At 55.5% G+C, this 24,366-nt stretch overlaps 1 protein-coding gene across 6 annotated transcripts; it reads right to left on the reverse strand.

The window, feature by feature from the left end:
* Nucleotides 1-1,133: 1,133 nt before the first annotated feature.
* P2RX5 (purinergic receptor P2X 5) lies at nt 1,134-22,734 on the reverse strand. 6 transcript variants are annotated; one of them, XM_054459288.2, is made up of 13 exons: nt 22,237-22,734; nt 17,717-17,867; nt 17,026-17,097; nt 16,674-16,749; nt 16,497-16,593; nt 16,140-16,220; nt 15,517-15,655; nt 14,825-14,958; nt 14,217-14,310; nt 13,953-14,018; nt 10,351-10,433; nt 8,358-8,552; nt 1,134-1,214 (listed from the first exon to the last, which is right to left on the reverse strand). In XM_054459288.2, exons 1-13 carry the CDS (start codon nt 22,371-22,373, stop codon nt 1,175-1,177), a joined length of 1,365 nt encoding a protein of 454 aa, XP_054315263.2. In that variant the 5' UTR covers nt 22,374-22,734; the 3' UTR covers nt 1,134-1,174. The 6 variants fall into 6 exon arrangements, with proteins under 6 accessions (XP_054315263.2, XP_054315264.1, XP_054315268.1 ...); XM_054459289.2 differs by lacking the exon at nt 1,134-1,214 and adding an exon at nt 1,634-2,606; XM_054459287.2 differs by lacking the exon at nt 1,134-1,214 and adding an exon at nt 5,803-6,906.
* Between the last annotated feature and the right edge of the window lie 1,632 nt (nt 22,735-24,366).

The raw sequence follows: 24,366 nt of genomic DNA on the forward strand, positions 1-24,366 counted from the left end.
GCACTCCAGCCTGGGCAACAAGAGCGAAACTCTGTCTCAAAAAAAAAAAAAGAATAAAACGCATTTGTTTAATTGAGGAATAAATATTACATTAGAATTAGGGTAATTGCCTGAGTGTAGTGGCTCATGCTGTGATCCCAGCACTTTGGGAGGCCAAGGCTTGAGCCCAGGAGATCAAGACCAGCCTGGGCAACTTAGTGAGATGCCCATCTCTGCAAAAAAACATTTAATTAGCCAGGTGTGGTGGCATGTGCCTGTAGTCCCAGCTACTCAGGAGGCTGAGGTGGGAGGATCAGGATCACTTGGGCCCAGGAGGTTGAGGCCACAGTGAGCCACGATTTTGCCACTACACTCCAACCTGGGCAACAGTGAGCCCTGTCTTAAAAAAAAGAAATTACAGTAATGAACATGATGGTGCTCATTGGATTTATAGTTAACTGGGGAAACCAGCATTACCTGATTTCACAAATGCTTAAATTATGGTGAGTACTATGAAGAGGACATAGCAAACCTTGCCCAAGTTGGGGTATGGAGGTCAAGGAAGTCTTTGAGGAAATAACATGACATCTGAAACCCAAAAGTTGAATAACATAGCCAAGTGTGGGGAAGGGGTTACCTTCAGGAAAGCGCATGTTCTGTATTTAGAGAGTGAGAGAAGACACCACAGGGTAGACCCAGATCATGGAGGGCAGCAATGGGTATGGGGGCATGCGCCTGTAGTCCAGCTACTCAGGAGGCTGGAATGGGAAGATCAAGATCACTTGAGCCCAGGAGGTTGAGGCTGCAGTGAGCTCCCATTTGCCCTGGCCTTGATCCTCAGAGCAAATGGGGGAAGCCTTTGGAAGTTTTTAGTCTGAAGTGATGTAATCACATTTGGATTTTTTTAAAAAAAGAATCTGTTTTAGATTGGAAGGGGATCTGAGAGCTTGAATCCAAGTCCCCTTTTGACAGATCATAGATAGCCCATGGCCAGTCATGGAAATGGATCTGGGACCCAGACCCGTTAAATTCCGTTTCGGCTTCAGGAACACATGCACACGACACCGAGGAGAAGCTGAGGCCATACTGTTGCCCCCACAATCCCAGTGAGCCCTTTCTCTGCCCCCACTAAAGATCCTCAGTGGTTTGCCCACCTCAGTCCTCTCAGAACCTCCTCTGAGTGGGAAGGAAAGGTTCATTCCTGGTGTAAGGGAGAAGCAGAGGGAGTCCTCGGCCTGGTGGGAGAGGAGGAAAAAGGAAGAGGGATAAGTGAGCTGATGTACTTAACCATTTCCCTATTGTTGGGCAGTAAGTTTGAAACGTTCACTACTATAAAAAATGCTCCAATGAATGCCTGCGTTTATATTGTTTTGAGAAATTTAATGAGTTCCTACAGCAAAGGATAAAAATTTGATTCCAAGTGACTTCCAGAGTTGTGTTAGATTACACTAATTGAATGAAAAGTACCAGTTTTATCAGTGCCTTCCTAGTCTATACTTTTAATAGTTGTTCATTTAAAGCATTTCCATAATTTGAATTTCTTTGCAAGATAATGAGGAACATAATATATTACTTACTAATTGTTTCTTCTGTCTGCCTCTTTTGATCTTGCCTTTTTACATTTTCCTTTAAAATATGGGTAAAAATGGGCCGGGCGCGGTGGCTGTCGCCTGTAATCCCAGTACTTTGGGAGGCCAAGGTGGGCAGATCACAAGGTCAGGAGTTCAAGACCAGCCTGACCAACATGGTGAAACCCCGTCTCTACTAAAAATACAAAAAAAATTAGCCATGCATGGTGGTGCACGCCTGTAATCCCCGCTACTCAGGAGGCTGAGGCAGAAGAATCACTTGAGCCTGGGAGGTGGAAGCTGCAGTGAGCCAAGGTCGTGCCACTGCACTCCAGCCTGGGCTACAGAGCGAGATTCCATCTCAAAAAAAAAACAAGTAAGCATGAAGAGAAAAAAAATCAGGACACGTTTGAAATTGACACCATTTATTGTTTTATGACCAAATAAGAGTGTCAGAGAATACATATCTTGGGCAGGTCCCAGAAAGTGTCTGCCATCTCCCCCACTTTAATTCTGTGTACTGGCCTAAGGGCAAACAGCTGGCAGGAAGGTGGTGTCTTTAGGAGAGAGAGTTCTTGGATCCACTGGAGAGTACGCTCTGAGGGAAGTTGCGGCACTTGGAGAGGGGAGTGGAGTGGAACCAAATGGAGCCCTTTCCGGACATGCACGATGCCATTCCCAGTGAGGTAATCTAGGAACTCTACAGGGCACTGCAGTCCTTAGCTGAGGTGCTCAAGGACTCTGGAAGGAAGTCACGTTCCCCATTTACAACCCGTTCCCTAGTGCGGGTAGCCAGCCACGGAGAAAGGAAGAACTGACGGCAGGGGGTGGGGCAAAAAGATAGCCATGATGGGTCCGTCCTGATGACCCCAGCATCAGACGTGGACGTCACTTTGCTGTTTTCATGGCTGGTCCCTGTGATGTGACATTGATAGCACCCAATGTACAAATTTCCTGTTGGGCAGCATCATGGCATTTCCAAAGGCATGGGATCACTCGGTGCTAGACGGCTGGGTTTACGATAGGGCCTGAACGTAAGCAGAGGCAATTCACGTGCTCCTGGAATATCAGAACAGAAAGGAGCTCTTGAGAGGCTGGCACTCCCCTCTTCCCAGTGAGGCAACCAGTGCCCAGGGAGAAGGGCCTTCCCAAGTCTGAAAGGAGCTACAGTTCATGCTTCACTTCTCCCCATTTAAAAGCCAGTTTCTGGCCGGGCGCGGTGGCTCCTGCCTGTAATCCCAGCACTTTGGGAGGCCAAGGTGGGCGGATCATGAGGTCAGGCGATCGAGACCATCCTGGCTAACACAGTGAAACCCCGTCTCTACTAAAAATACAAAAAATTAGCCAGGCGTGGCGAGTGCCTGTAGTCCCAGCTACTCGGGAGGCTGAGGCAGGAGAATGGCGTGAACCCGGGAAGCGGAGCTTGCAGTGAGCCAAGATTGCGCCACTGCACTCCCATCCAGCCTGGGCGATAGAGCGAGACTCCGTCTCAAAAAATAAAATTTAAAAAAAAAAACAAAATTAAAAAAAAAGCCAGTTTCCATCAGATTAATGAGCCTCCCACTCTTGCACCAAGATTATGCACAAAAGCGGTGGGAGCTGGGGGCTGTGCAAAAAGCAAGGAAACTGGAAGAGTGTGACACTGTCTGGAAGCTGTCACGGGATCCCTGGCTCTTCTGAGCACGGGGCCCCTGATGGGCAGTCAAGAGGTCACTGGAAGACTTGGCCGGCCTTGAAGAAACAATGAGGTTAAGTCCTCTAAGGAAGCAAAGTCTAAAGGGGCAACCTTGCAGCTGAAGACAGTCAACTTCATTAAACAAAAGCCTCACCAAACCTGGCTCCTGTCTGCCGCCTTCACCCAGGTTCTCCATTGCTCCTTCCCATGTCAAAGCGTCTCTTCACACCTGCGTTTCCCTTACCTGGAATGCTTTCCCCTCACCTAGTTAGGCTGCTATAACCGTTCAGATTTCAACTCATAGGTCGCTTCCTTGGGGAAACCTTCTCTGGCTACTCCTCGCTGAACTCTCCAACACCCCATTCTGTCTGCGATGACAGGTGTGATCATTTGATAAGGGTTCAATGCCCCACTAGACTGGAAACCCTCGGGGGCAGGGATCGTGTCTGTGTTGCTCATCCCTGTCTCAGCAGCGTCTGGTCCAACACCTGACACGTCACAGGGACTCCATAAATATTTCCTAGCTGAAGGAATGACTAACTGTAGGAAGACATTTTCTTTTTTTTGGAGACGGAGTCTCGCTCTGTCACCCAGGCTGGAGTGCAGTGGCGCGATCTTGGCTCACTGCAACCTCCGCCTCGCGGGTTCAAGCAATTCTCCTGCCTCAGCCTCCCGAGTAGCTGGGACTACAAGTGCACGCCGCCATGCCCAGCTAATTTTTTTGTATTTTAGTAGAGACAGGGTTTCACCGTGTCGCCCAGGCTGTTCTCAAACTACTGAACTCAGGCAATCCGCCTGCCTCGGCCTCCCAAGGTGCTAGGATTACAGGCGTGAGCCACCGTGCCCGGCTAGGAAGGCATTTTCGTTGCAATATGAAACAAATAGTATGACTATCCTCAGGTTCTGTGGCTTCTGCCAGCCATTTCGAAGTCTGGTTAAAATCAGCAGCCATGACCCCTGCCTTTTTTGCTTCCTCCCAAACCTAAAAGTCACCAAGTTATAAAACGCAAGGCTTTGCATCAGTGAAGAAGTGACACACCTAAGTGGATCACCTGGATCTTCACTTTCTTTTTTTTTGAGACAGTCTCACTCTGTCGCCCAGGCCAGAGTGCAGTGGCACGATCTCAGCTCACTGCAACCTCTGCCTCCCAGGTTCAAGCGATTCTCCTGCCTCAGCCTCCCGAGTAGCTTGGGACTACAGGCGTCTGACACCATGCCTGGCTAATTTTAGTATTTTTAGTAGAGACGGGGTTTTGCCATGTTGGCCAGGCTGGTCTCGAACTCCTGACCTCGTGATCCACCCGCCTCGGCCTCCCAAAGTGCTGGGATTACAGGCGTGAGGCACCGCGCCCGGCCTGGATCTTCACTTTCTAATCAGAGAGCAGTATAGGCTTGTCGCAGTTTCCCTTCCTAGAAAACCCAAAGCGAGTAAGTTGCTTTGCTCTAGGAAGGTTCCTGTTCTGCAGACCATGTCCCTGGGCCCCAGGAACAGTCTCACTGACACCTGCCAGGCCCCTTCTCTCCAAAGTCTCAGTGGAGGGATGCTCTCACCATCCCCCGCTTTCTGTGTGCAGAGAGAACTCCTCCAAAGAGGATGCTTCCAGGGAGCCGCCCAGACACCACTGGGACTGGTTGAGTGAGGGCGGTGCTGGAGGACTTTTCTGCCAGGTGGCTCGAGCAATGGCAAGGGTTGAGCTCCAGGTTTCTCACCTTGGGTTTACAGGGAGACAACTCACATACAATGGGGTAGGAGAAGAGAGTTAGTCAGCTCCCAAGCCCAACAGTGAAACGTACTTCATGTCCGTTTTTGACAGGGGAGACTGGGTCTTAAGCGCCGGCATCAGAAGTTCATTACCTGAGTGAATGTGTAAGAAACCACACGGGTTCTCCGCAAAATCAGGGAGCCTCTTGCATTAGCAACACTGGCTGCCTCTGGGGAACAGGGAGGACGGAGGGTTGCTTTTCACTGACTATCCTTTTGCACCTTTTAAACTTTGAATCATGTAAGTATTACCTAGTCAAAATATTTTAATTTAAATCAGCTGAGCATACTGCTACTTTCAGGGTGGGGGAGGAAGCCTCTTGGTCTCTAGGTAGCATGCGTGTAAGTCTGACCTAGAAATTGGCTCCATCCACCAAAGCTGGCCTTTTTCCCCTCAGAACCAGGGCTTCTTAAATGTCACTGTGCACACAAATCACCTTGGAATCTTGTTGAAACGCAGTTTCTGATTTGGGTGGGGGGTGTGGGGACGGTGGAGCTAGGACCTGCATTTCTAGCAGGCTCGGGTCCCTGGACCCCACTTTAAATAGCAAGGCTTGGCCAGGTTTGGTGGCTCACACATGTAATCCCAGCACTTTTGGAGGTCAAGGCTGGCGGATCATCTGAAGTCATGAGTTGGAGACCAGCCTGGCCAACATAGTGAAACCCCACCTCCGCTAAAACTACAAAAATTAGCCAGGCGTGGTGGTGGGCACCTGTAATCCCAGCTACTTAGGAGGCTGAGACAGGAGAATCGATTGAACCTGGGAGGCGTAGGTTCCAGTGAGCCGAGATCGCGCCACTGCACTCCAGCCTGGGCAACAGAGCGAGACTCTATCTCAAAAAAAAATAAATAAATAAATAAAAAGCAAGGCTCTACAGCGATGGAGGCAGAGAGCAGCTGAGGGTGCGGTAGGTGGGTGTGGCCATATGGCATGGGACACGTGGGGATGGAGGGAGGAGAATGAGGGCCTCCCTAACTCAGCCCTTTTACACCTGCTGAGTGGCGCCATCCTTGATCTCGTTAGCACTTCAGGCCCAGCCTCTGAGGAGGGGTGGGGAGGGCAGGAGCTCGGCAGGGCCAAGGCGACCGTATCTTCCATCTGGGCAGGTCCATATTCCCCGAGCTTCCCGAGGCTGGCGGAGTCAGATGGAGCAGAGGCCTCTTGCCTCCCCTTCCCCATCTTACCTAGACTCCCCAGAAGCTAGCTTCTCCCCCTAAGAGCCAGCTGCCTCCTGACTGCTCCCGTCTTTTCCTAGTTGCCTCCATGGCCACCTTTAAATTTTATCCTTGGGGCAAGCCCAAATGTTCCCTCCAGTGTTGTCCAAGAGCTTTCTCTGAGCAACCATCATTCTCGGCAGGGATTTCGGAAACTCTGCTAGAGGCTAGAGGAAGGCCAGCTGGAGTGGCTGGGCCTGGCTGTGATGTCTCTGTTGGCTTTGGAGGAATTACACGCGGGCCCCTCTCCCTGAGGATAGGTCAGCGTCTCGTTTAAGCACCTCTTGGTGGGCCCAGCACACAGCATGCGTCAATACGTGTTTACTGCACATATGAATGAGTGAAGGTGCAGCCAGGTTCAGGGAAAATCCAAACACTCCACTTCCACTCAGGGCCCTGGCCTGCCCCTTTCCCTGGACACCTGCTCCAGGGACTCCTCTTCTAAGTCCGAGCCCCTCTGACCATTGGGAGGCTCCCCTCCTCACTCAGCAAAAAGCTTGCAGCAAGATCCCAAAGTTCAGGAGAGATGGCTGCGCCTGGAAGCCCCTGTCTCATGCAGGCACAGACTCCTCTACCCAGTTCAGAGCTGCGGGTGTTTCTGGCCCCAAAGTCTTCAGCGACACTGCTGGTAGCCAACAGCCCTGGCTACGTCTCCACTGTCTGCAGCTGCTCCAAATTCACCTGTGCATTCTGCAAATGGCCAGACCTGTGTGTGGGCGGGAGGGGGTGCACAGGGCAGAGAGGACTGTCGGGAGCCGGTGGGTGGGCCAGCCTCACCAGAGGCAGCAACGCTCCTGGCAGCACTGTAGGCAGGCAGAGCATTCAGAGAGAGCGCAGTCCGCCAGGATTCCTGCAGAAGCCCAGCACGCATAGATGCTCAGGCAGAAGCCTCTGGAGTTGCCCCGGCAAGGAGCAGCAGCAATTGCAGTGGCAGCTGGAGAGTGGGCCTGTGAGTCCGGAGCCTCTCACAGCCGCAGAGAGGCTCAGCCAAGACAAGCCAGGCAGTCGGGCTTCCCGCTTGCTCAGAATAGGAGCTCAAGTGAGCGCCCAGGAAGTAAGAGTCAGCTTAGGGAGCACAGGAGGGCTGCCAGGCTCTGGGCCTACCCCATACGGACCCCTAGCCTCCAGCCTCCTTGCCCCACTGCTGCAGCCCCTGCCTTTTTCTCTCCTCACTCTTCTCCAGCCCAGTCTATTTCTCGCTCCTTCCCTGCCCGGGCCCAGCTCCCAGCTGAACGCTGCCAATTCCTGAAGCAGCAAGGAACGAAAGCTGGGCCAGGAGAAACGCCACCAGGGTCAGTGAGTACCTGGGGTGTGGTTGCAAGAGAGTCACAGAACCCCAGTCTGACTGAGCATGAGGTGTCCAGCCCCCACTGGGAGGGGAAAAAAGGGAAAACAAGGCACAGAAAGGGCCAGGCACCTGCTCACCGCACAGGCACTCTGCAAGGCAGATGCAGAGCAGGCCCGAGACAGGCCCCCCACCCAGCCAGACGCCCTCCCCACGCAGGCTGCGCCTCGTCTGCAGAGAAGCCAGCACCCCCAGGAAGCGCGGCCCGAGGACCCCCTGGCAGCACAGCCAGCACCCTCCCGAGGCCAGGGCAGCCCCAGAATCGCACACAGAAGAGGGGCTGAGGGGGTGTCATCTGAGCACAGAGACGTTCGGCAAAGGCAGAGTAACTCAGGAGAACCTCATCCTACAGACACTGCCGGGATGCAAATCCCAGCGCTGCCATTCACCAGCTGTGTGACTTGAGCAAATTACTGAGCCTTTCTGTGCCTCAGCTTCCTCATTTGTAAAATGGGGAAGATCGGTGTCTACCTCATTCAGTTGCTTACATGACTTAACAAATACAGAGAGTACAGAGGGGTTCCGGGCAGAGAGTGAGTGCTGTGGAACAGCACGCTGCTATCATCTGAGTGCCGGCATGCACAGCACGCACCCCTGGCCATCCAGGGCCTGGGGAGCTAAGGGGGACCTTGGGGGGTAAAGCACCAGCCCCTTCCCACACAGGCTCTCCCAGTTCCTAGATGTCCTGCCTTGTGGCCAGGTCACCCCAGAGCAGAGGGGTCCGCTGGAGCTGCCAGGCATGAGAAGCCCCCTTTGGGGACACCTCTCTGCAGGACCCAGTTCTCGGGCTGTCGGCCTAGCAGTGGCCTCACCTGTGGGGCTCCAGGAGCTGTGGGCACACAGATCCGTTCCCCTTCTGGCCGCTGCTTCCCCGCTTTGCCTCAGGCAGGTCCTGTAGCTCCTGCTGCTCCGGCATCCCCAGCAGCCCCGGCCCAGATGTGAGCTGCTCAGATAGCCCCAGCCCCGATGCCTCATCCTCGGCCTCCTGGGAACTGTCTTCTAGGCCCCTGGACAAGATACAATCTGTTCACCTGGGACGGCCCTGCAGGGTGCCTCCCCCCGAGACGGGCGGGGTGGGCCTTGAAGAATCCCTCACCCTGCAGGCCGCCACCCTGCTTCCTCCACCCTGCTTCCTCCACCCTGAGTCCTCCACCCTGAGTCCTCCACCCAGAGTCCTCCACCCTGCTTCCTCCACCCTGAGTCCTCCACCCTGCTTCCTCCACCCGGCTTCCTCCACCCTGAGTCCTCCACCCTGAGTCCTCCACCCTGCTTCCTCCACCGAGTCCTCCACCCTGCTTCCTGCACCCTGCATCCTCCACCCGGCGTCCTCCACCCTGAGTCCTCCACCCGGCGTCCTCCACCCGGCTTCCTGCACCCTGCATCCTCCACCCTGCTTCCTCCACCCTGCTCTCTCCACCCTTTGTCCTCCACCCTGTGTCCTCTGCCCTGCTTCCTCCATCCTGAGTCCTCCACCCAGCGTCCTCCACCCTGAGTCCTCCACCCTGAGTCCTCCACCCAGCATCCTCCACCCTGCTTCCTCCACCCTGAGTCCTCCACCCTGAGTCCTCCACCCTGAGTCCTCCACCTGGCATCCTCCACCCTGAGTCCTCTACCCAGCATCCTCCACCCTGCTTCCTCCATCCTGAGTCCTCCACCCTGAGTCCTCCACCCTGAGTCCTCCACCCTGCTCTCTCCACCCTTTGTCCTCCACACTGTGTCCTCTGCCCTGCTTCCTCCACCCTGAGTCCTCCACCCAGCATCCTCCACCCTGCTTCCTCCACCCTGAGTCCTCCACCCTGAGTCCTCAACCCTGAGTCCTCCAACCTGCTTCCTCCACCCGGCTTCCTGCACCCTGCATCCTCCACCCGGCGTCCTCCACCCTGAGTCCTCCACCCAGCGTCCTCCACCCGGCGTCCTCCACCCAGCATCCTCCACCCTGCTTCCTCCATCCTGAGTCCTCCACCCTTTGTCCTCCACCCTGTGTCCTCTGCCCTGCTTCCTCTATCCTGCTTCTTTCAGCAGCACAGTCAGGACTGTGGTTGGGGTTCAGCCTGTGGCCAGGGTCAGGGCGCAGGGCTATAACATGGGGCTGGGGGTCAGGCCGCAGCTGGACTGCAGTAAGGCGAATGACACAGGCAGACCCTGCACCCACTGTCCCAGGCTGTGGGGGCGCTGAGGGAGTGCTAAGGTGTCTGTCCCAATTCCCAGTCTGATCCCCACTTCTCCAGAAAGCCTTCCCCAAAGACCGAAGCCACAGCCCCTTCCCCTTCCCGCCCTCCCACAGTCATCAGGGTTCCCCACCCATGCTGTGCTCTGCCGCTCTGAACACGCACACCCCACCGAACCCAGGGCCCAGGAAACTCCGGAAACAGCCTCCGCGTGGAAGAAAATATCTGCTTTTCTTTCCTTTACTACTCCAGCTTCCCTCAGCCCTGGCGCACCAGGACCACCAAGTCCAAGAATCCCAAAGCAGAAGTGCTGCAGACACCGTTTGATTTGTAAACCAACTCTCTCATCTCCCAGATAGAGAAACCGAGGCCCAAGGAGGCCTGGGACTTGTCCAGAATCAGGCGGAGCCTGTGAACTCCGTCTCCTGCCCCGTGGCCCACAGCACCCTCTTCTCCCACTGCTGCCGAGGCCAGATCCGGTTCTGTAGAGCATGTACTCAGAACACTTCTCCTCTCCGGGCCCTCCAGCCCCTGCCTCCCACCCCAGCCGTCAATGTCACATCAGGGCAAAGGCTCGAAGCCAGGGGCGTGCTCCACAGGGCTGCCGTCGGGCCGCCGGCCTGGAAGCAGAACTGACCTCACTTCCTCGTACTTCTTGTCACGGTAAAACTCTCTCTTTTTGATGAGGTAGATGAGTACCAGGTCGCAGAAGAAAGCACCCTGCAAAAGAGGGGTCCCTGATTCAGAATCCTAGACCTCTGAGAGCACTGCTCATTTGGGGCACTTTGCCCCTTTGATCCTGCAACAGCCCCTAAAGGAGGCGTCACTGTCCCCATTTAACAGGTGAGGAAACTGGGTTCAGCAAGGGGCACCCTTGTCTGACACCACAGAGCTGGTCCATGGTGGAGTTCAAGCTGGACTGGAGCTCCCCCAATCCCATAGGCCAGGCACTCCCCGACCCCGCACCACCCGGACCCCATCCAGTCGTTCCTTCAACACATTTGCTGGGCACCCAGCACGTGCCAGGGTCTGCACCGAAGTGCAGAGAGGATCTGGACAAGAGAGACCTCCTGGGGACTCTCCCTCTGGTGCAGGAGACAGGCGTGTCGATTATGACCCAGACAGGACTTGACTCAGCCTGGGGAGGGTCCCTATTCAGTCCTTAAGGACTAAAGAGGAATTTATACAAGACAAAGAGGTGGAAGGACATTATGGAGGGAGAAACAAGCCTGTCACATCTGGGAAATGCTGCAGGGCCTGTGCGGGAAGAGGGAGAGGCGCTTCTGGAGAAGGGGATGGGGACTGGCCTGTTGGGCTTCTTAGAATGTTTCCGAGGCATTGGTCCTCATCCTTTAGGTGAGGCGGAGGCACCACAGCCCGAATTTTGGCATTTAGAAAGATCCCTATGGTAGTCAGTGTGAGATAGGTTGGAAGGGTTCTAACCAACAAGGACGCTATGGTTCTAGTCAAAGAAAGAAGATGGGTGCCAGGTGCGGTGGCTCACGCCTGTAATCCCAGCACTTTGGGAAGCCGAGGCAGGCGGATCACCTGAGGCCAGGAGTTCGAGACCAGCCTGGCCAACACGGTGAAACCCTGTCTCTACTAAAAAATACAAAAATTAGCCGGGCGTGGTGGCGGTGTCTCAGCTACTCAGGAGGCTGAGGCAGGAAAATCGCTTGAACTCGGGAGGTGGAGGTTGCAGTGAGCTGAGATCGCACCACTGCACTCCAGCCTGGGCAACAAGAGCAAAACTCCATCTCAAAAAAGACAAAAACAAAAACAAAAACAAACAAAAAAGGAAGATGATGACGTGGACGACCCCAGCTCAGCCCCTCACACCCAAACCTGTGCCCTATGGAACAGAGCAGGTCATGCAATTGCCCCTCTCCTCCAGCAGAGGGAGACTCCACCCATAGCACAGGGCGGGGTTGGGGCCTGAATGATGGAGGAGAGTGGAGGTGGGAAAGGTTGGTGGAGGGGCCAACAAGGAATCTTGGCCCCCTGACCCTGGGTGCTGCACATCCATCCCCTAGATGCCAAAAATGTTGCTTACCAATTCCCTGCTCCCCAGAGACCAACCCCAAACCTAACCTTGATCACCACCTCTTCCTGCACCATTACCTCCAGTTCACAGTTCTGTCCCCAGAGGGTGCTCTGATTTTACTCACATCACAAGAAAGTGATGTGTGGGCCGGGCGCGGTGACTAACGCCTGTAATCCCAGCACTGGGAGGCCGAGGTGGGAGGATCACCTGAGGTCAGGAGTTCGAGACCAGCCTGCACAACATGGTGAAACTCTGTCTCTACAAAAATACAAAAATTAACCGGGCATGGTGGCGCACGCCTGTAATCCCAGCTACTCAGGAGGCTGAGGCAGAAGAATTGCTTGAGCCTGGGAGTCAGAGGCTGCAGTGAGCCAAGATTGTGCCATTGCACTCCAGCCTGGGCGACAGAGCGAGACTCCGTCTCAAAAGAAAAAAAGAAAAGTGATAGCTGAAGGTGGGCCTTCTCTAAGAAAGTAACAGGCGCAAACATCCGGGACCCTCCCAGTGACTGTCTGCAGGTAGGGATCCATGTGGGGCTCACTTTTCTTGACCCCCTCCCAGGATCGTGGTCTCTGGGTCCTGGTACGGGACACAATTTTCCCGGCCTCAACAAAAGTCACCCCGGGGTCCCGATGGACTCCTCCAGTGGGGCTGTCTTGCGTGCAAAGGCAGAGGAACAAGGGAAGAGGCCGCCGGAAACCCGGGAAAGGGACCTGCCAGGATGGGCACTGACCACTCCCATAGCTCTCAAAAACTCCAGGACCACGGGGCAGTGCAGGCTCAGGACGCCTTTCCCTGCCCTCAGCCCCTGCGTCTCCTCCCTTGTGAGCTGCTCGCGGCCCCGCTGAAGGGCCACCTCTAAGGAAGAGTCACAGGGCCGTCTTCCTGCCTCTCAGCCTTTTGGTCGGGTGGTTCTCAGCCAGCTGGGATTTCGCTCCATCACAACTGCAGGGCAGGGTGCCCCTGACATCTAGTAGGTAGAAACCGGGAATGCTCTTAAACATCCTACAGTGGGCTGGGTGTGGTGACTCACACTTGTAATCCCAGCACTTTGGGAGGCCAATGCCGCAGGATTGCCTGAGCCCAGGGGTTCAAGATCAGCCTGGCCAACATAGACCCCATTTCTACCAAAAATTTAAAAATTAGCCACGCGTGGTGGTGCACCTGCAGCCCTGGCTAGTGGGGAGGCTGAGGTGGGAGGATCACTTGAGCCCAGGAGTTCAAGACTGCGGTGAGCCATGAACATGCCACTGCACTCCAGCCTGGGCAACAGAGCAAGACCCTGTCTCTGAAATCAACATCCTCAGGGTCTGGGAAGATAAATAGTATCAGACCGGAAAAGTGTGAAATACGAAATAGAAAACAAACAAAAACATCCTACAACACCCAGCACAGCCCTCTGTGCATTGTGGAATGTTTAAGGGCACGTCAAAGGATGTGCGTAAGATCACAACACAGAATTATCCAACCCAAAAAGTCAGCAGCACCCAGGCTAAGAAACTGTCTACAGCCTAGTCCTGCCTTTTTTTTGCGGGGGGGGGGAGATGGAGTTTTGCTCTTGTTGTCCAGGCTGGAGTGCAGGGGTGCGATCTGGGCTCACTGCAACCTCCTCCTTCCGGGTTCAAGCGATTCTCCTGCCTCAGCCTCCTGAGTAGCTGGAATTACAAGCATGTGCCACCACACCCGGCTAATTTTTGTATTTTTAGTAGAGGCGGGGTTTCTCCATGTTGGTCAGGCTGGTCTCAAACTCCCAACCTCAGGTGATCCGCCCGCCTCAGCCTCCCAAAGTGTTGGGATTACAGGTGTGAGTCACCGTGCCTGGCCTAATCCTGCCCTCTTTTAGCAGAAGTAGAGATAGAGACTTTAGAAGTTCAGGGACTCACCTGGGATCCCAGGGATATCCCAGCCACGCCTCGGCTGGGGACTGACCTAAACCCACCCACAGCTGCAGAGCTACCGGCACATGCCTCCCTGGCTCTGGAAAGAGACTCAGGCTGTCACTGCTACCTGGGGACAGCTGGCAGAGCGTGAAATCCCAGAAAGCCCTTTTTTCCCACGCCCATTCTGATCTTGCCAGCTCTGGTTCTTTCTGGGGGCACTGGGACATGTTCCTCCTGAACAACGGCCTCCCCCTCCTTGCCAGTGCGGCCGCCAGGGGAGAGGGTGGGAAGCGGGGAGGGAGGGGAGGTACTCACAGCACCCATGAGCGCCACCCCAGAGCCCACGTTGATGATGGTGGGAATGATGCTGAACTTCCCTGCCTGGAAGATAGAGACAAGGCGAGTGAGCGAGGCAGGTTGGACAGCGGGGCCCCCAGAGACCCTCCCAACTTTCCCCACCATCCCCCTCCCCCACTCCACCCAGCCTCAGAACAGGAGAACGCACAGGGGGACCCCCAGGGACCCTCCCAACGTCCCCCGTCCCCCGCCCAGCCTCAGAACAGGAGAAGGCGCACACACCTTGCCGTTCACCATCACGTCAAAGCGGATCCCATAGGCTTTCATCAGGGTGCGGAACTCCACCCCGGCTGCGTCTCGGTAATATCTGGCAAATCTGAGGGAGACAGGGCCCAGGGGAGGCCTCAGCCTGCCTGGCCTTCCCTCTTTTGGCAGCACCCATGTGGCTGCTCTGGGGACTCAGAAGGACTCCCGGGACCCTGACTCGCAGCAGCCCCAGGAGCGGCTTGCAGACCTTCTCACTGAGCCAAAAACAAAGACGCATCCAGCTCTTTGAAATCCCTGCCAGACATTCCCTGAGGAGCAAGGGCTTCCCCACCCTACTCTGGGCAACCCCTGGGTCACCAAAGTGCGGATGGAAAGGATGCAGCAGAGGCAGCAAGACTCGGCTTCACTGAGAGAACAGGCAAGAACACAGGCTCTCCTCTCCCAGAGGCACCCCCAGCTTCGGTCGCTGGCCGTTCTGCTGGGGTCCACACCTCTCCTCGGCCATCTGTCCCTGCACCTCCCGCTCTGACGCCCACCCCCAGGAAGGGGCCTCATAGTGCTGGCACCCAGAGGAGTGCCACTGATCATGGTCAGGTCACAAGGGGGCACAAGGCAGCGGTTACCTGAAGTTGTACCCGGAGGAGACAGACTTTGAAAGCTTATTGTCCAGACGGCTAAAAGAATAGTGAGGGTGGCACTCAGAGGCAGCTTTATCAAGATCACAGTTCCATTCAATATTAATTCCTATCACACCACCCTTGATAAAAGAGAGACGAGGATCAGCACACACAGCTTTCCGGAGACGGACACCGTCCCAGGCCAGCCCTTCACCGGCACTGGACAATAGGAGGAGGCACTCAGGCACGAGGTCAGCCCCTCGAGACCACCCTCCGGGAAGCTTCGTCCCCCCATGGAGCAGCTGAGAACACTGCATCGCCCCAGCCCTGGGGCTCCCTCCCTCGTTCTTCAGAGAGAAGGGAGCTGCCCAGAGTGGGCATCTCTGGACAGGCACTTCACAGTCCAGCTAGCATGTGCCAAAGGGGCTCCCTCTGCCTCACCTTCAGCTGGTGCCCCAAGGACTCAGAACTGCACAGCAGGTGCCAGGTCTGGCTCTCACTGAGTGCCCGTGGTCTGAGCGCTGCCACAGCCTGCCTGTGTGCCACAGCCAATTCTGAAAACATTGAGTCCCTGGGGGCAGGTGACTTTGCAGGGCCACCCTCGGCCCACGAGTCCCCGTCCACACCCTCTTCGTCGCAGAGCCAGGCCCAGTGCCCCCAGGCCCTCAGGGAGGGCTCCCTGCGTGCACCCCACCCACCTCCAGGGCTATATCCTGGAAGTCGCTCCCAGCCCAGCGGATCACGGAGCCCAGTCGGAAGATGGGGCAGTAGTGGTTCTTGGGGCCAAAGTGGCATGATTTCAGGAAAGCTCTGTCCTTGACGTCCATCACATTGCTCCTGGGTGGAGGCCACGGGCAGCCGAGAAATGACGTAAGACTTGATGTTCCCGGGCCTGGCCAGGAGTCACTCGGTCCCTCACCAACCTGAGTGCTGACAGCTCCCTGCAGCAGCACCCTACTTTACAGCAGGGGAAGGGGCACCCCAGTGCCACCCACCGTTTATTCACATGCAGACATCACCCACTCACATGCAGACATCACACACACGCACACACACGCGCGCACTCCCGCACACATGCGAACACACGCACACACACAGACACGCACGCACACAGACACGCACGCACACACGCACGCAGACACATGCACGCACACACGCACACACGCACACATGTGCACGCATGCACACACACGCGAACACACGCACACACACAGACACGCACACACACACACACCCCCCAGGCAGAGACCCGCGGAGGGCCAGCCCAGGCCCCTCATGGACCAAGGCCCACCCCTGGCCACCAGTAGCCAAGCCTACATACTTGGAGAAGTTGAATTTGGGGAAACGGATGTGGTTCTTTATGAAAATGGTGAAGTCTTCGGCCTCCTTCAGGAATGGCTCCCTGAAAACCAACCCAGAACAGCCTGTCCAGGAGGCCCCACCCCTGTGCCCCTCCCCCGGGCCTGGGCCAGTGTGAGGCCTGTTCCTTGGGTCCCCTGGAGCCTCTGTCCAGGACAGTTAATTTGCTCATGCTGGGGAGACCATCGGGCCTCGCTGGGACAGCCTGACTCCTCCCTCAGCGTGAGGCTCCCAGAGTGGGCAGGACTCCACCCTCAGGCTGGGACCCACCGCGCGGGGCCGGGAAACCCCTCAGGGTCCTGAGGCTGCAGCCACTCACTCCGGCCTGGAGCTTGTCTCCAACGGGCACCAGGCAAAGATTTCACAGGTGCCTCTGGCCGCGTTCTCTCTCCGCAGGCAGCGGCCGGTCTTCACTCCTGCAGGGGTGGGACGGGATCAATGCCAGGAGCCTCCCACTCCCAGTCCTCCTTCAGCCCGTGGCCGCTCCAGGCCTCACCGTTTCCAGCTGTAACCGCCTCCCCGGGGTGGCAGTCGCTGTCCTTGGAGCACGCGCCATCAGGAATGCCTTCATTCTGCCAGGAGAGGAGAGGCACCTGGATGGGGGGGTTCCCCCCAGCTCAGAGCCGGGTCCCACTCCGGGAGTTAGAATAGGGGTTCTTCGCTGGCCTGGCCCACACACACTTTGAGAACCTGCTTCTCCCCCATACAATGCAGGAACCACACACGGGTGCACACAGCCTCCCGAGACCCTTGGAGTGGACAGACACCCTTGCTTCAGAAGAAAGTAGACCCCAACCTCTGCTGGTGGCTCTCCCACCCCCACGCCAGGGCCCCTTGCCAAATCAAACCTCAGCACAGATGTTCTGCCGCTGGTTGGGGGTCACGATCAGGTTGGTGACCACAAAAAAGACGTTCTCTCCCTAAGGAACCAGAGACGCAGTAAGGAACCCCCTCCTGCCCCTTAAGGACCACCCCACCTTCCCAGCATTACCTGAAAGAGGTTGGTCCCTCTGCCTGGGTATTGGGGATAACGGGGCCACAAAATTGGTAGACTCTGCCCATCTGCTCATGGACCCCACAGTCCCCAAGTAGATGTCTATTGACCCAGATCTCCTTCAGACTCACAAACCCCAACTGCCTCAGCATCTGGGAGAAGTGGGAGCAGGGCTCAGGCTGCCCTGGCCCTGGCCAACTGTGAACAGGCTGGAGAGCTATTCCCAGAGGCAGTGACTTAGAAGGGGGGTTCTCTGTGCCAGCCCACCCAACTCACAATGACCTGAAAGTTCTCTGGGTCCCATTTGTTCTCAACAGACTCAGATAGAACAGAGCAGTCGTCCGCGGCACAGTCAAAGAGGGCAGGGGTTTGTCATGGGAGGTAGGATCTGGACAGGGTCACGCTCTGCAAGCCCTGGCAGCTGTCTTGGACCAAGGGAGATGATGGATGGGGGTCCCTGCATATCCAAGAAGCTTCCCGTGTCACCCACCCGAACCAGGACAGGCCCTGCCAGCCCTGGCTGTGTGCTAGGTGGGGACTCAGACCTGGGCTGGAATGACGTAGTCGGCGACATCCCAGATCCGCTGCCCGAGATCCGAGGTGTTGGTGAAGGCCACGCCCTTGACTTTGGTGATGACAGCACTCTGCAGGGAGGTGTCGACGTCTTGGTAACCCTTCTTTATCAGGAACACCCATCTGTGGGAAGGGGGCCGGTACGTGGGCATCAGCCACACTGCTGCCTTCAGGGAGCTTCCCCAGGCCTGGGGTGGGGTAGCAGTCACAGCAACTCCTAGTTGAGGTGGGGCAGGCTCAGGGCTCCACCTGTCCCACTAGCTCCTGGGCAGGGGCCACAGCTCCCACTGCTGACTGAAACCCAGTCCTGCAAGTAGCAGAGGCGACAAGCAACCCTAGAGATGGGGGCCCTAAAGAGGCAAAGACCAGCTGGGCGCGGTGGCTCACGCCTATAATCTGAGGCAGGCAGATCACAAGGTCAGGAGATCGAGGCCATCCTGGCTAACACAGTGAAACCCTGTCTGTACTAAAAAAAAAAAAATACAAAAAATTAGCCGGGCGTGGTGGTGGGCACCTGTAGTCCCAGCTACTCAGGAGGCTGAGGCAGGAGAATGGCGTGAACCCAGGAGGCAGAGCTTGCAGTAAGCTGAGATCATGCCACTGCACGCCAGCCTGAGTGACAGAGGGAGATTCTGTCTCAAAAAAAAAAAAAAAAAAAAAAAGAGGCAAAGACCACTGTCCACTCAGAGGCCCCAAGTGGACAAGCCTGGGCTGAAACCAGCTCAGCCACATACTGGTTTGGTGACCACAGGCAAGCCAATTTCCCATACATAACATGGGGTGACAGCGCCTCCCTCTGGGGTTGCGATGGTGGTTAGATGAAATGGTGCCTAACCTGAAACCAATCACGAGGAGACCTCAAACAAACCCAAACTGAGGGGCATTCTATGAAATAAGAGTACAGGCCAGGCACGGTGGCTCGCACCTGTACTCCTAGCACTTTGGGAGACCAAGGCAGGAGGATTGCTTGAGCCCAGGAGTTTGAGACCAGCCTGGGCAACATAGTGAGACCCCATCTCTATGAAAAACAAAAAAGTAATCTAGGCATGGTGGCACCAGTCTGTCATCCCAGCTACTCGGGAGGCTGAGGTGGGAGGATCCCTTGAGCCTGGGAGGTCCAGGCTGCAGTGAGCCATGATTGTGCCCAGGTGACAGAGGGAGACCCAGCCTCAAAAACAACAACAAAATAATGAAATAAGAGTACAAATCCCATACTTATTGACACGAAAAACACAAGCAATAAAAAAAAAATAGGTAAGTTGGACTTCATAAAAATTTAAAACGTTCATGCATCAAAAGACACTCTCAAGAAAGTGAAAAGACAACCCACCGAATGGGAGAAAACATTTGAAATAATGTAGCTGTTAAGGGTTTAGTATCCAGAAGATATAAAAAACTCTTATAATTTAACAATAAAAAGGCAAATAATCCAATTTAAAAATGAGCAAAGGATTTGAATAGACATTTCCAAAAAAAAAGAGGCTGGGCGCAGTGGCTCACACCTATAATCCCAGCACTTTGGGAGGCCAAGGCGGGAGGATCACGAGGTCAGGAGATTGAGACCATCCTGACTAACATGGTGAAACCCCGTCTCTACTAAAAATACAAAAAATTAGCCGGGAGTGGTGGCGGGCGCCTGTAGTCCCAGCTACTCGGGAGGCTGAGGCAGGAGAATGGTGTGAACCCGGGAGGCAGTGCTTGCAGTGAGCTGAGATCGCGCCACTGCACTCCAGCCTGGGGGACAGAGTGAGACCCCATCTCAAAAACAAAAACAAAAACAAAAACAAAAAAACAGATACACAAATGCCCAATTAAGCATATGAAAAGATGCTGAACACCGTTGGTCATTAGGGAAATGCAAATCAAAACCATAATAAAACAGCACTTCACTTCCACTAGGATGGCTATCATTTTGTAAAAACCCTACAGATAACAGGTGTTGATGAGGTTGTGAAGAAATTAGAACCCCCGTATATCACTGATAGGGATGTAAAATGAGGTAGCTATCGTAGAAAACAGTTTAGCAGTTCCTCAAAAGGTTAAGGATGGAGTTACCACACAAGCCAGAAAATTCCCAAGAGATTGAGAACATGGCCAGGTGCAGTGGCTCACGCCTGTCATCCCAGCACTTTGGGAGGCCAAGGCGGGTGGATCACCTGAGGTCAGGAGTTCGAGACCATCCTGACCAACATGGTGAAACTCCGTGTCTACTAAAAAAATACAAAAATTAGCCAGGCGTGGTGGTGCATGCCTGTAATCCCAGTTAATCCAGAGGCTGAGGCAGGAGAATCTCTTGAACCCGGGAGGCGGAGGTTGTAGTGAGCTGAGATCATGCCATTGCACTCCAGCCTGGGCAACAAGAGTGAAACTCCATCTCAAAAAAATAATAATAATTAAAAATTAAAAAATTGAAAACATGTCCACACAAAAAACTTGTACATGAATGTTCTCAGAAGCATTCTTCTTTTTTTTTTTGAGACAGAGTCTCACTCTGCTGCCCGGGCTGGAGTGCACTGGTGCGAGTAGCTGAGATTACAGTTGCTTGCCACCACACCCAGCTAATTTTTGAATTTTTAGTAGAGACGGTGTTTTACCATGTTGGTCAGGCTAGCCTTGAACTCCTGACCTTAAGTGATCCACCCACCTCGGTCTCCCAAAGGGCTGGGGTTACAGGCATGAGCCACCAGACTCAGCGGTGTGAAAACCACCCAAATGTCCATCAGCTGATGAATGCATGACCACAATGTGGCAGCCCCACACAGCGGGATAGTATCAGCCACAAAGAGGAATGGAGGGCTGATAGATGCCACAACGTGGGTGAGCCTTGAAAACATGACACCAAGTGAAAGAAGCCAGAAAAAAAAAAAAAAAGGCCGCATACTATACAATTTCATTTATACGAAATACCCAGAATAGGCAAATCCATAGAGACACACTCTCCTGCCTCAGCCTCCCGAGTAGCTGGGATTACAGGCGCCACTATCATGCCCGGCTAATTGTTTTGTATTTTTAGTAGAGACAGGGTTTCTCCATGTTGGCCAGGCTGGTCTCGAACTCCTGACCTCAGGTGATCCACCCACCTCGGCTTCCCAAAGGGCTGGGATTACAGGCATGAGCCACAGCGCCCGGCCGCCAATTTCCTAATTTTCATACTTGTACTTAGTTAAATGTGTCCTGCTTTCCCTGCCATGTGAGGACACAGCGAGAGGTGGCCATCTGCAAGCCAAGGAGAGAGCCCCCCCTGAGACCCCGAACCATGCTACCACCCTCATCTCAGATTTCCACATCCAGGACTGCGAGAATTAAATTTCTATTGTTTAAGCCAAAGCAACTCCATTTATTCATTCACGCGTTCATTTCACATCTATTCCCTAAGCAGTTAAGTGCTGCTGAGCCCCACCCTCAGGGCATTCCCGGACTGACAGAGACATTAGGCAAATGATCCCCCAAATAAGCCCAATAATTACACTGTGGGAAGGCCAGGGAGGAAGGGAGAGGGAGTTACTGGAGAGCCCAGATCTGGGGGCTGAGTGGATGCTAAGGGAGTGGAGGAGGACAGGCAGGCCTGGCTGAGTAACAGCACAGCGCCTACGAGGCCGCTCAGGTGGGAGGCGGCCAGGGGCCTGGGGATGCAGCTCAGAAAATGCGGACTGCTGGACCTCCGAGGGAGAGCCAGGCTTCAGGGCTGCCCTCCCAGGAGGAAGCAGGAGGAACTCCACCGCATTTACTGAAAGAGTGGAATGAGGCGCATCCCCACTGTCCAGCGCTGCTTCCCCCCTCCACCTGCTCACCCCCCACCCACCCCGGGGTCAGGGCTCTGAAGCCGCCTGGCAGAGCAGCCTCCACAAGTGGCCCCTTTGGCTTTGTGGAGCCAGCTCCTGCCAGGTGGCATGAGGATGGGGGAAGGGGACGGCCGAGCTGGGTGCAGAGATAGAGGCCTCTGGGCAGGATCCCCAGCTGGACACCAGAGAGGCTGGCCGCGGGTGGGGCAAGCTGACCGAAAGGCAGCTCAGGAACATGCCGGGCTGATGAGTTTCTCCAGCTCTGAGTAGGCAGTGACACCCTGTGATTATAAATAACCTGCCGGCGCCTGGGTCAGCTGCCAGGCCAAGGCCCAGGGAGGCTCCTGGGGCGACAGCTGCCACCCAGCCCCCTGGCATCCGTGCCCCCTTCCCATGGCCCTAACACGTGGGGACCCGACTCTGGGAGAAGCAGCTGCAGGGAAAGCCTGATAAATCGAGGAACCCAGAAGGCCCCTGCCCACCTCTCATCACCTCTAGCGCCAGTGGGGGAGTGGAGAGCCCCCTCTCTTCACCCTACTCCTACACCCAAGGACCCAAAGAGGACCCCCACCGCAAGCAGGCTCACAGACCCCCAGCTACCGGGAAAACCGCGTGCACGCCTGCGAATTCCAGGACCCTGGAGAAGGACGCGGCGGCTGGCACCCGCCCTGCCCCTCCCCCGCCTTCCCGAAAGTCCGCGGAGAACTTACACCACCAGGTACGCCAGGATGGAGGCCTGCAGCAGCCGGTACAGCAGGCCCACCTTCTTGTTCTTGGCGATGACATACTTCTCGGTCTTGTAGTCGAACAACGACAGGCAGAGCCCCTTGCAGCCCGCCTGCCCCATGGCGCGCTCTCAGCCGGGCTTGCGGACCGCCCGGCCCACGTGCGCTCATGGGGAGCCCTCGGTCCCTCGGTCCCTGCGCGCCCGGCGCCCGCCTCGGCCTGTCTGCGCCCGCTCAGCTGCAGCCCCGGGTGTCCAGCAGGGCTGCGGGGCGCGGGGGCGGGTGGGGGCGGCCTTTTATTGGCGCGGTCGAGAAAGCCTCGGCTGGGAGCTGGGCGGCGGCGAGCACCAGAACCTCAGACCGCGACCTTGCCGCCACCTCTTCCTCCTCCTCTTCCTCCTCCCCCTGACACAGTGACACCAGTGACACCCCTGCAACCTACTCCCCAGCCACCGGTCTGGGAGCGCAGCCCCGGATGCGCAGGACCGCGCTGTGCTGTTGCCCAGCTGAAAGCAGCGATCGCGGAGAAGAGCAAGTGAAAGGGGGAAGGGCTCCTTTTTATTTTATTTTAAATTTATTTATTTATTTATTTATTTTTGAGACGGAGCCTCGCTCTGTCGCCGAGGCTGGAGTGCAGTGGCGCGATCTCAGCTCACTGCTACCTCCGCCTCCCGGGTTCAAGCGATTCTCCTGCCTCAGCCTCCCGAGTAGCTGGGACTACGGGCGTGATAATTTTTGTATTTTTAGTAGAGACGGGGTTTCACCCTGTTGGCCAGGCTGGTCTTGAACTCCTGACCTCAGGTGATCCGCCCACCTCGGCCTCCCAAAGTGCTGGGATTACAGGCGTGAGCCACCGCGCACGGCCGGGAAGGGCTCCTTTTAAAGCAAAATTCCCCTTTCTCTCCTCGCAAAGAAATCCCAAAGGGTTCTTCCTATTGCATAGATGGGGAACTGAGGCCAGAGGAAGGAAGGAAGGGGACACAACAGGTGTCTCCATTCACCTGGCGCCAGGTCTCCTGCCAGGGAGATAGATTCTTGCTCCGTGGGCAGGGGGTGGTGGGGGGGAGCCGTGGCCCCGCCCCCCACAGGCTGGAAGAAACAAGACTTGTCCCACCTGAGGCTGCCGGTGTCTGCTGTGACTAATGTGCGTTTCTACTGCGGCAGCTGCTGCAGGTTTAAAAGCCCACACTCCGGCGGTGTCGGCGGTCAGGCAGGTCCCGAGTGCCGGCAGCATGAAGACCTCCCTCCCACACTCAGGGCGGATGGGGTGGGGGTCGGGGGCAGACGGGGTGGGGGCGGGGAGACACAGGCAACCCACCCTAGGATCCTAAAAATATGCCTGGAGAGCGCGCATGTACCAACTGTTTGGAATGGTTCCCAACGCACAAGAAATAGAGCTGATCCATGCAGCTATGACTGCAACCCTCTCAGCACGTGGAATTCAACAGGAGTGGGAGTGGGATGAGGGAGGGCCTCCTGGGGAGCAGGTTTAGAACTCCTGACAGCCAAAGACACAGGGCCCTGGGTGAGCGCGGTGTGGTGAGGAGCTGCGCACGCTTATTTTCTGCATCCTGCAGTCTGACCACAAGCAGTCCTGCTACTCTCCCTACCCCTGGCTTTCACACACAAAGAGGCTCCCTTCCCTAAGCCACAGACTCCGGGAATTGGAAGGTACCCTGAAATTCACCAGTGTGATTCTAAAGTAAAAGCCCCAAGGAAGGTCTCCAGTTTCAAAGTGCATGGGAATCATTTGGAAGAAAAAAAGGCAAATTCCTAGGCCCTGCCCCTAAAATTTTCATTCACGAAATCTAAGATGGGGCTGGGAACCTGTATTTTGCTCTCAAACTGTCATTTGGGGAAGCGTGGATCTTTGCATCTTTTCATCCATTTCAACTCAACTGCCATTTCTTCAAAAAGGCCTGTTATTATAGCCCACCCAAAGTAGCCCCCAGTCCCAGCCCAGCCACTTTCTATCCCATTATCTCATCTTATTCCCTTAGAGCACCTGTCACTATCCAATAGGATCTCGTTAACTTAGTGACTGTGTCCCCTGATAGGACCAGAAGCTCCCAGAGAGCAGGGACCATGCCTTTGGACATCTCTGTATGTCCCTGT

Source organism: Pongo pygmaeus, chromosome 19 (genome assembly GCF_028885625.2).
Source record: "Pongo pygmaeus isolate AG05252 chromosome 19, NHGRI_mPonPyg2-v2.0_pri, whole genome shotgun sequence".
In the NCBI taxonomy this organism is placed as follows: Eukaryota; Metazoa; Chordata; class Mammalia; order Primates; family Hominidae; genus Pongo; species Pongo pygmaeus.

What these genes read in the sequence shown, in the direction of transcription:
- P2RX5 (XM_054459287.2), bottom strand. Translation starts at nt 22,373, where the DNA reads ATGGGGCAGGCGGGCTGCAAGGGGCTCTGCCTGTCGTTGTTCGACTAC. An exon ending in ATCCTGGCGTACCTGGTGGT is followed by an intron (nt 17,868 to 22,236) that starts GTAAGTTCTCCG and finishes CCCTTCCCACAG; the next exon opens with ATGGGTGTTCCTGATAAAGA. An exon ending in ACGTGATGGTGAACGGCAAG is followed by an intron (nt 14,019 to 14,216) that starts GTGTGTGCGCCT and finishes TCTATCTTCCAG; the next exon opens with GCAGGGAAGTTCAGCATCAT.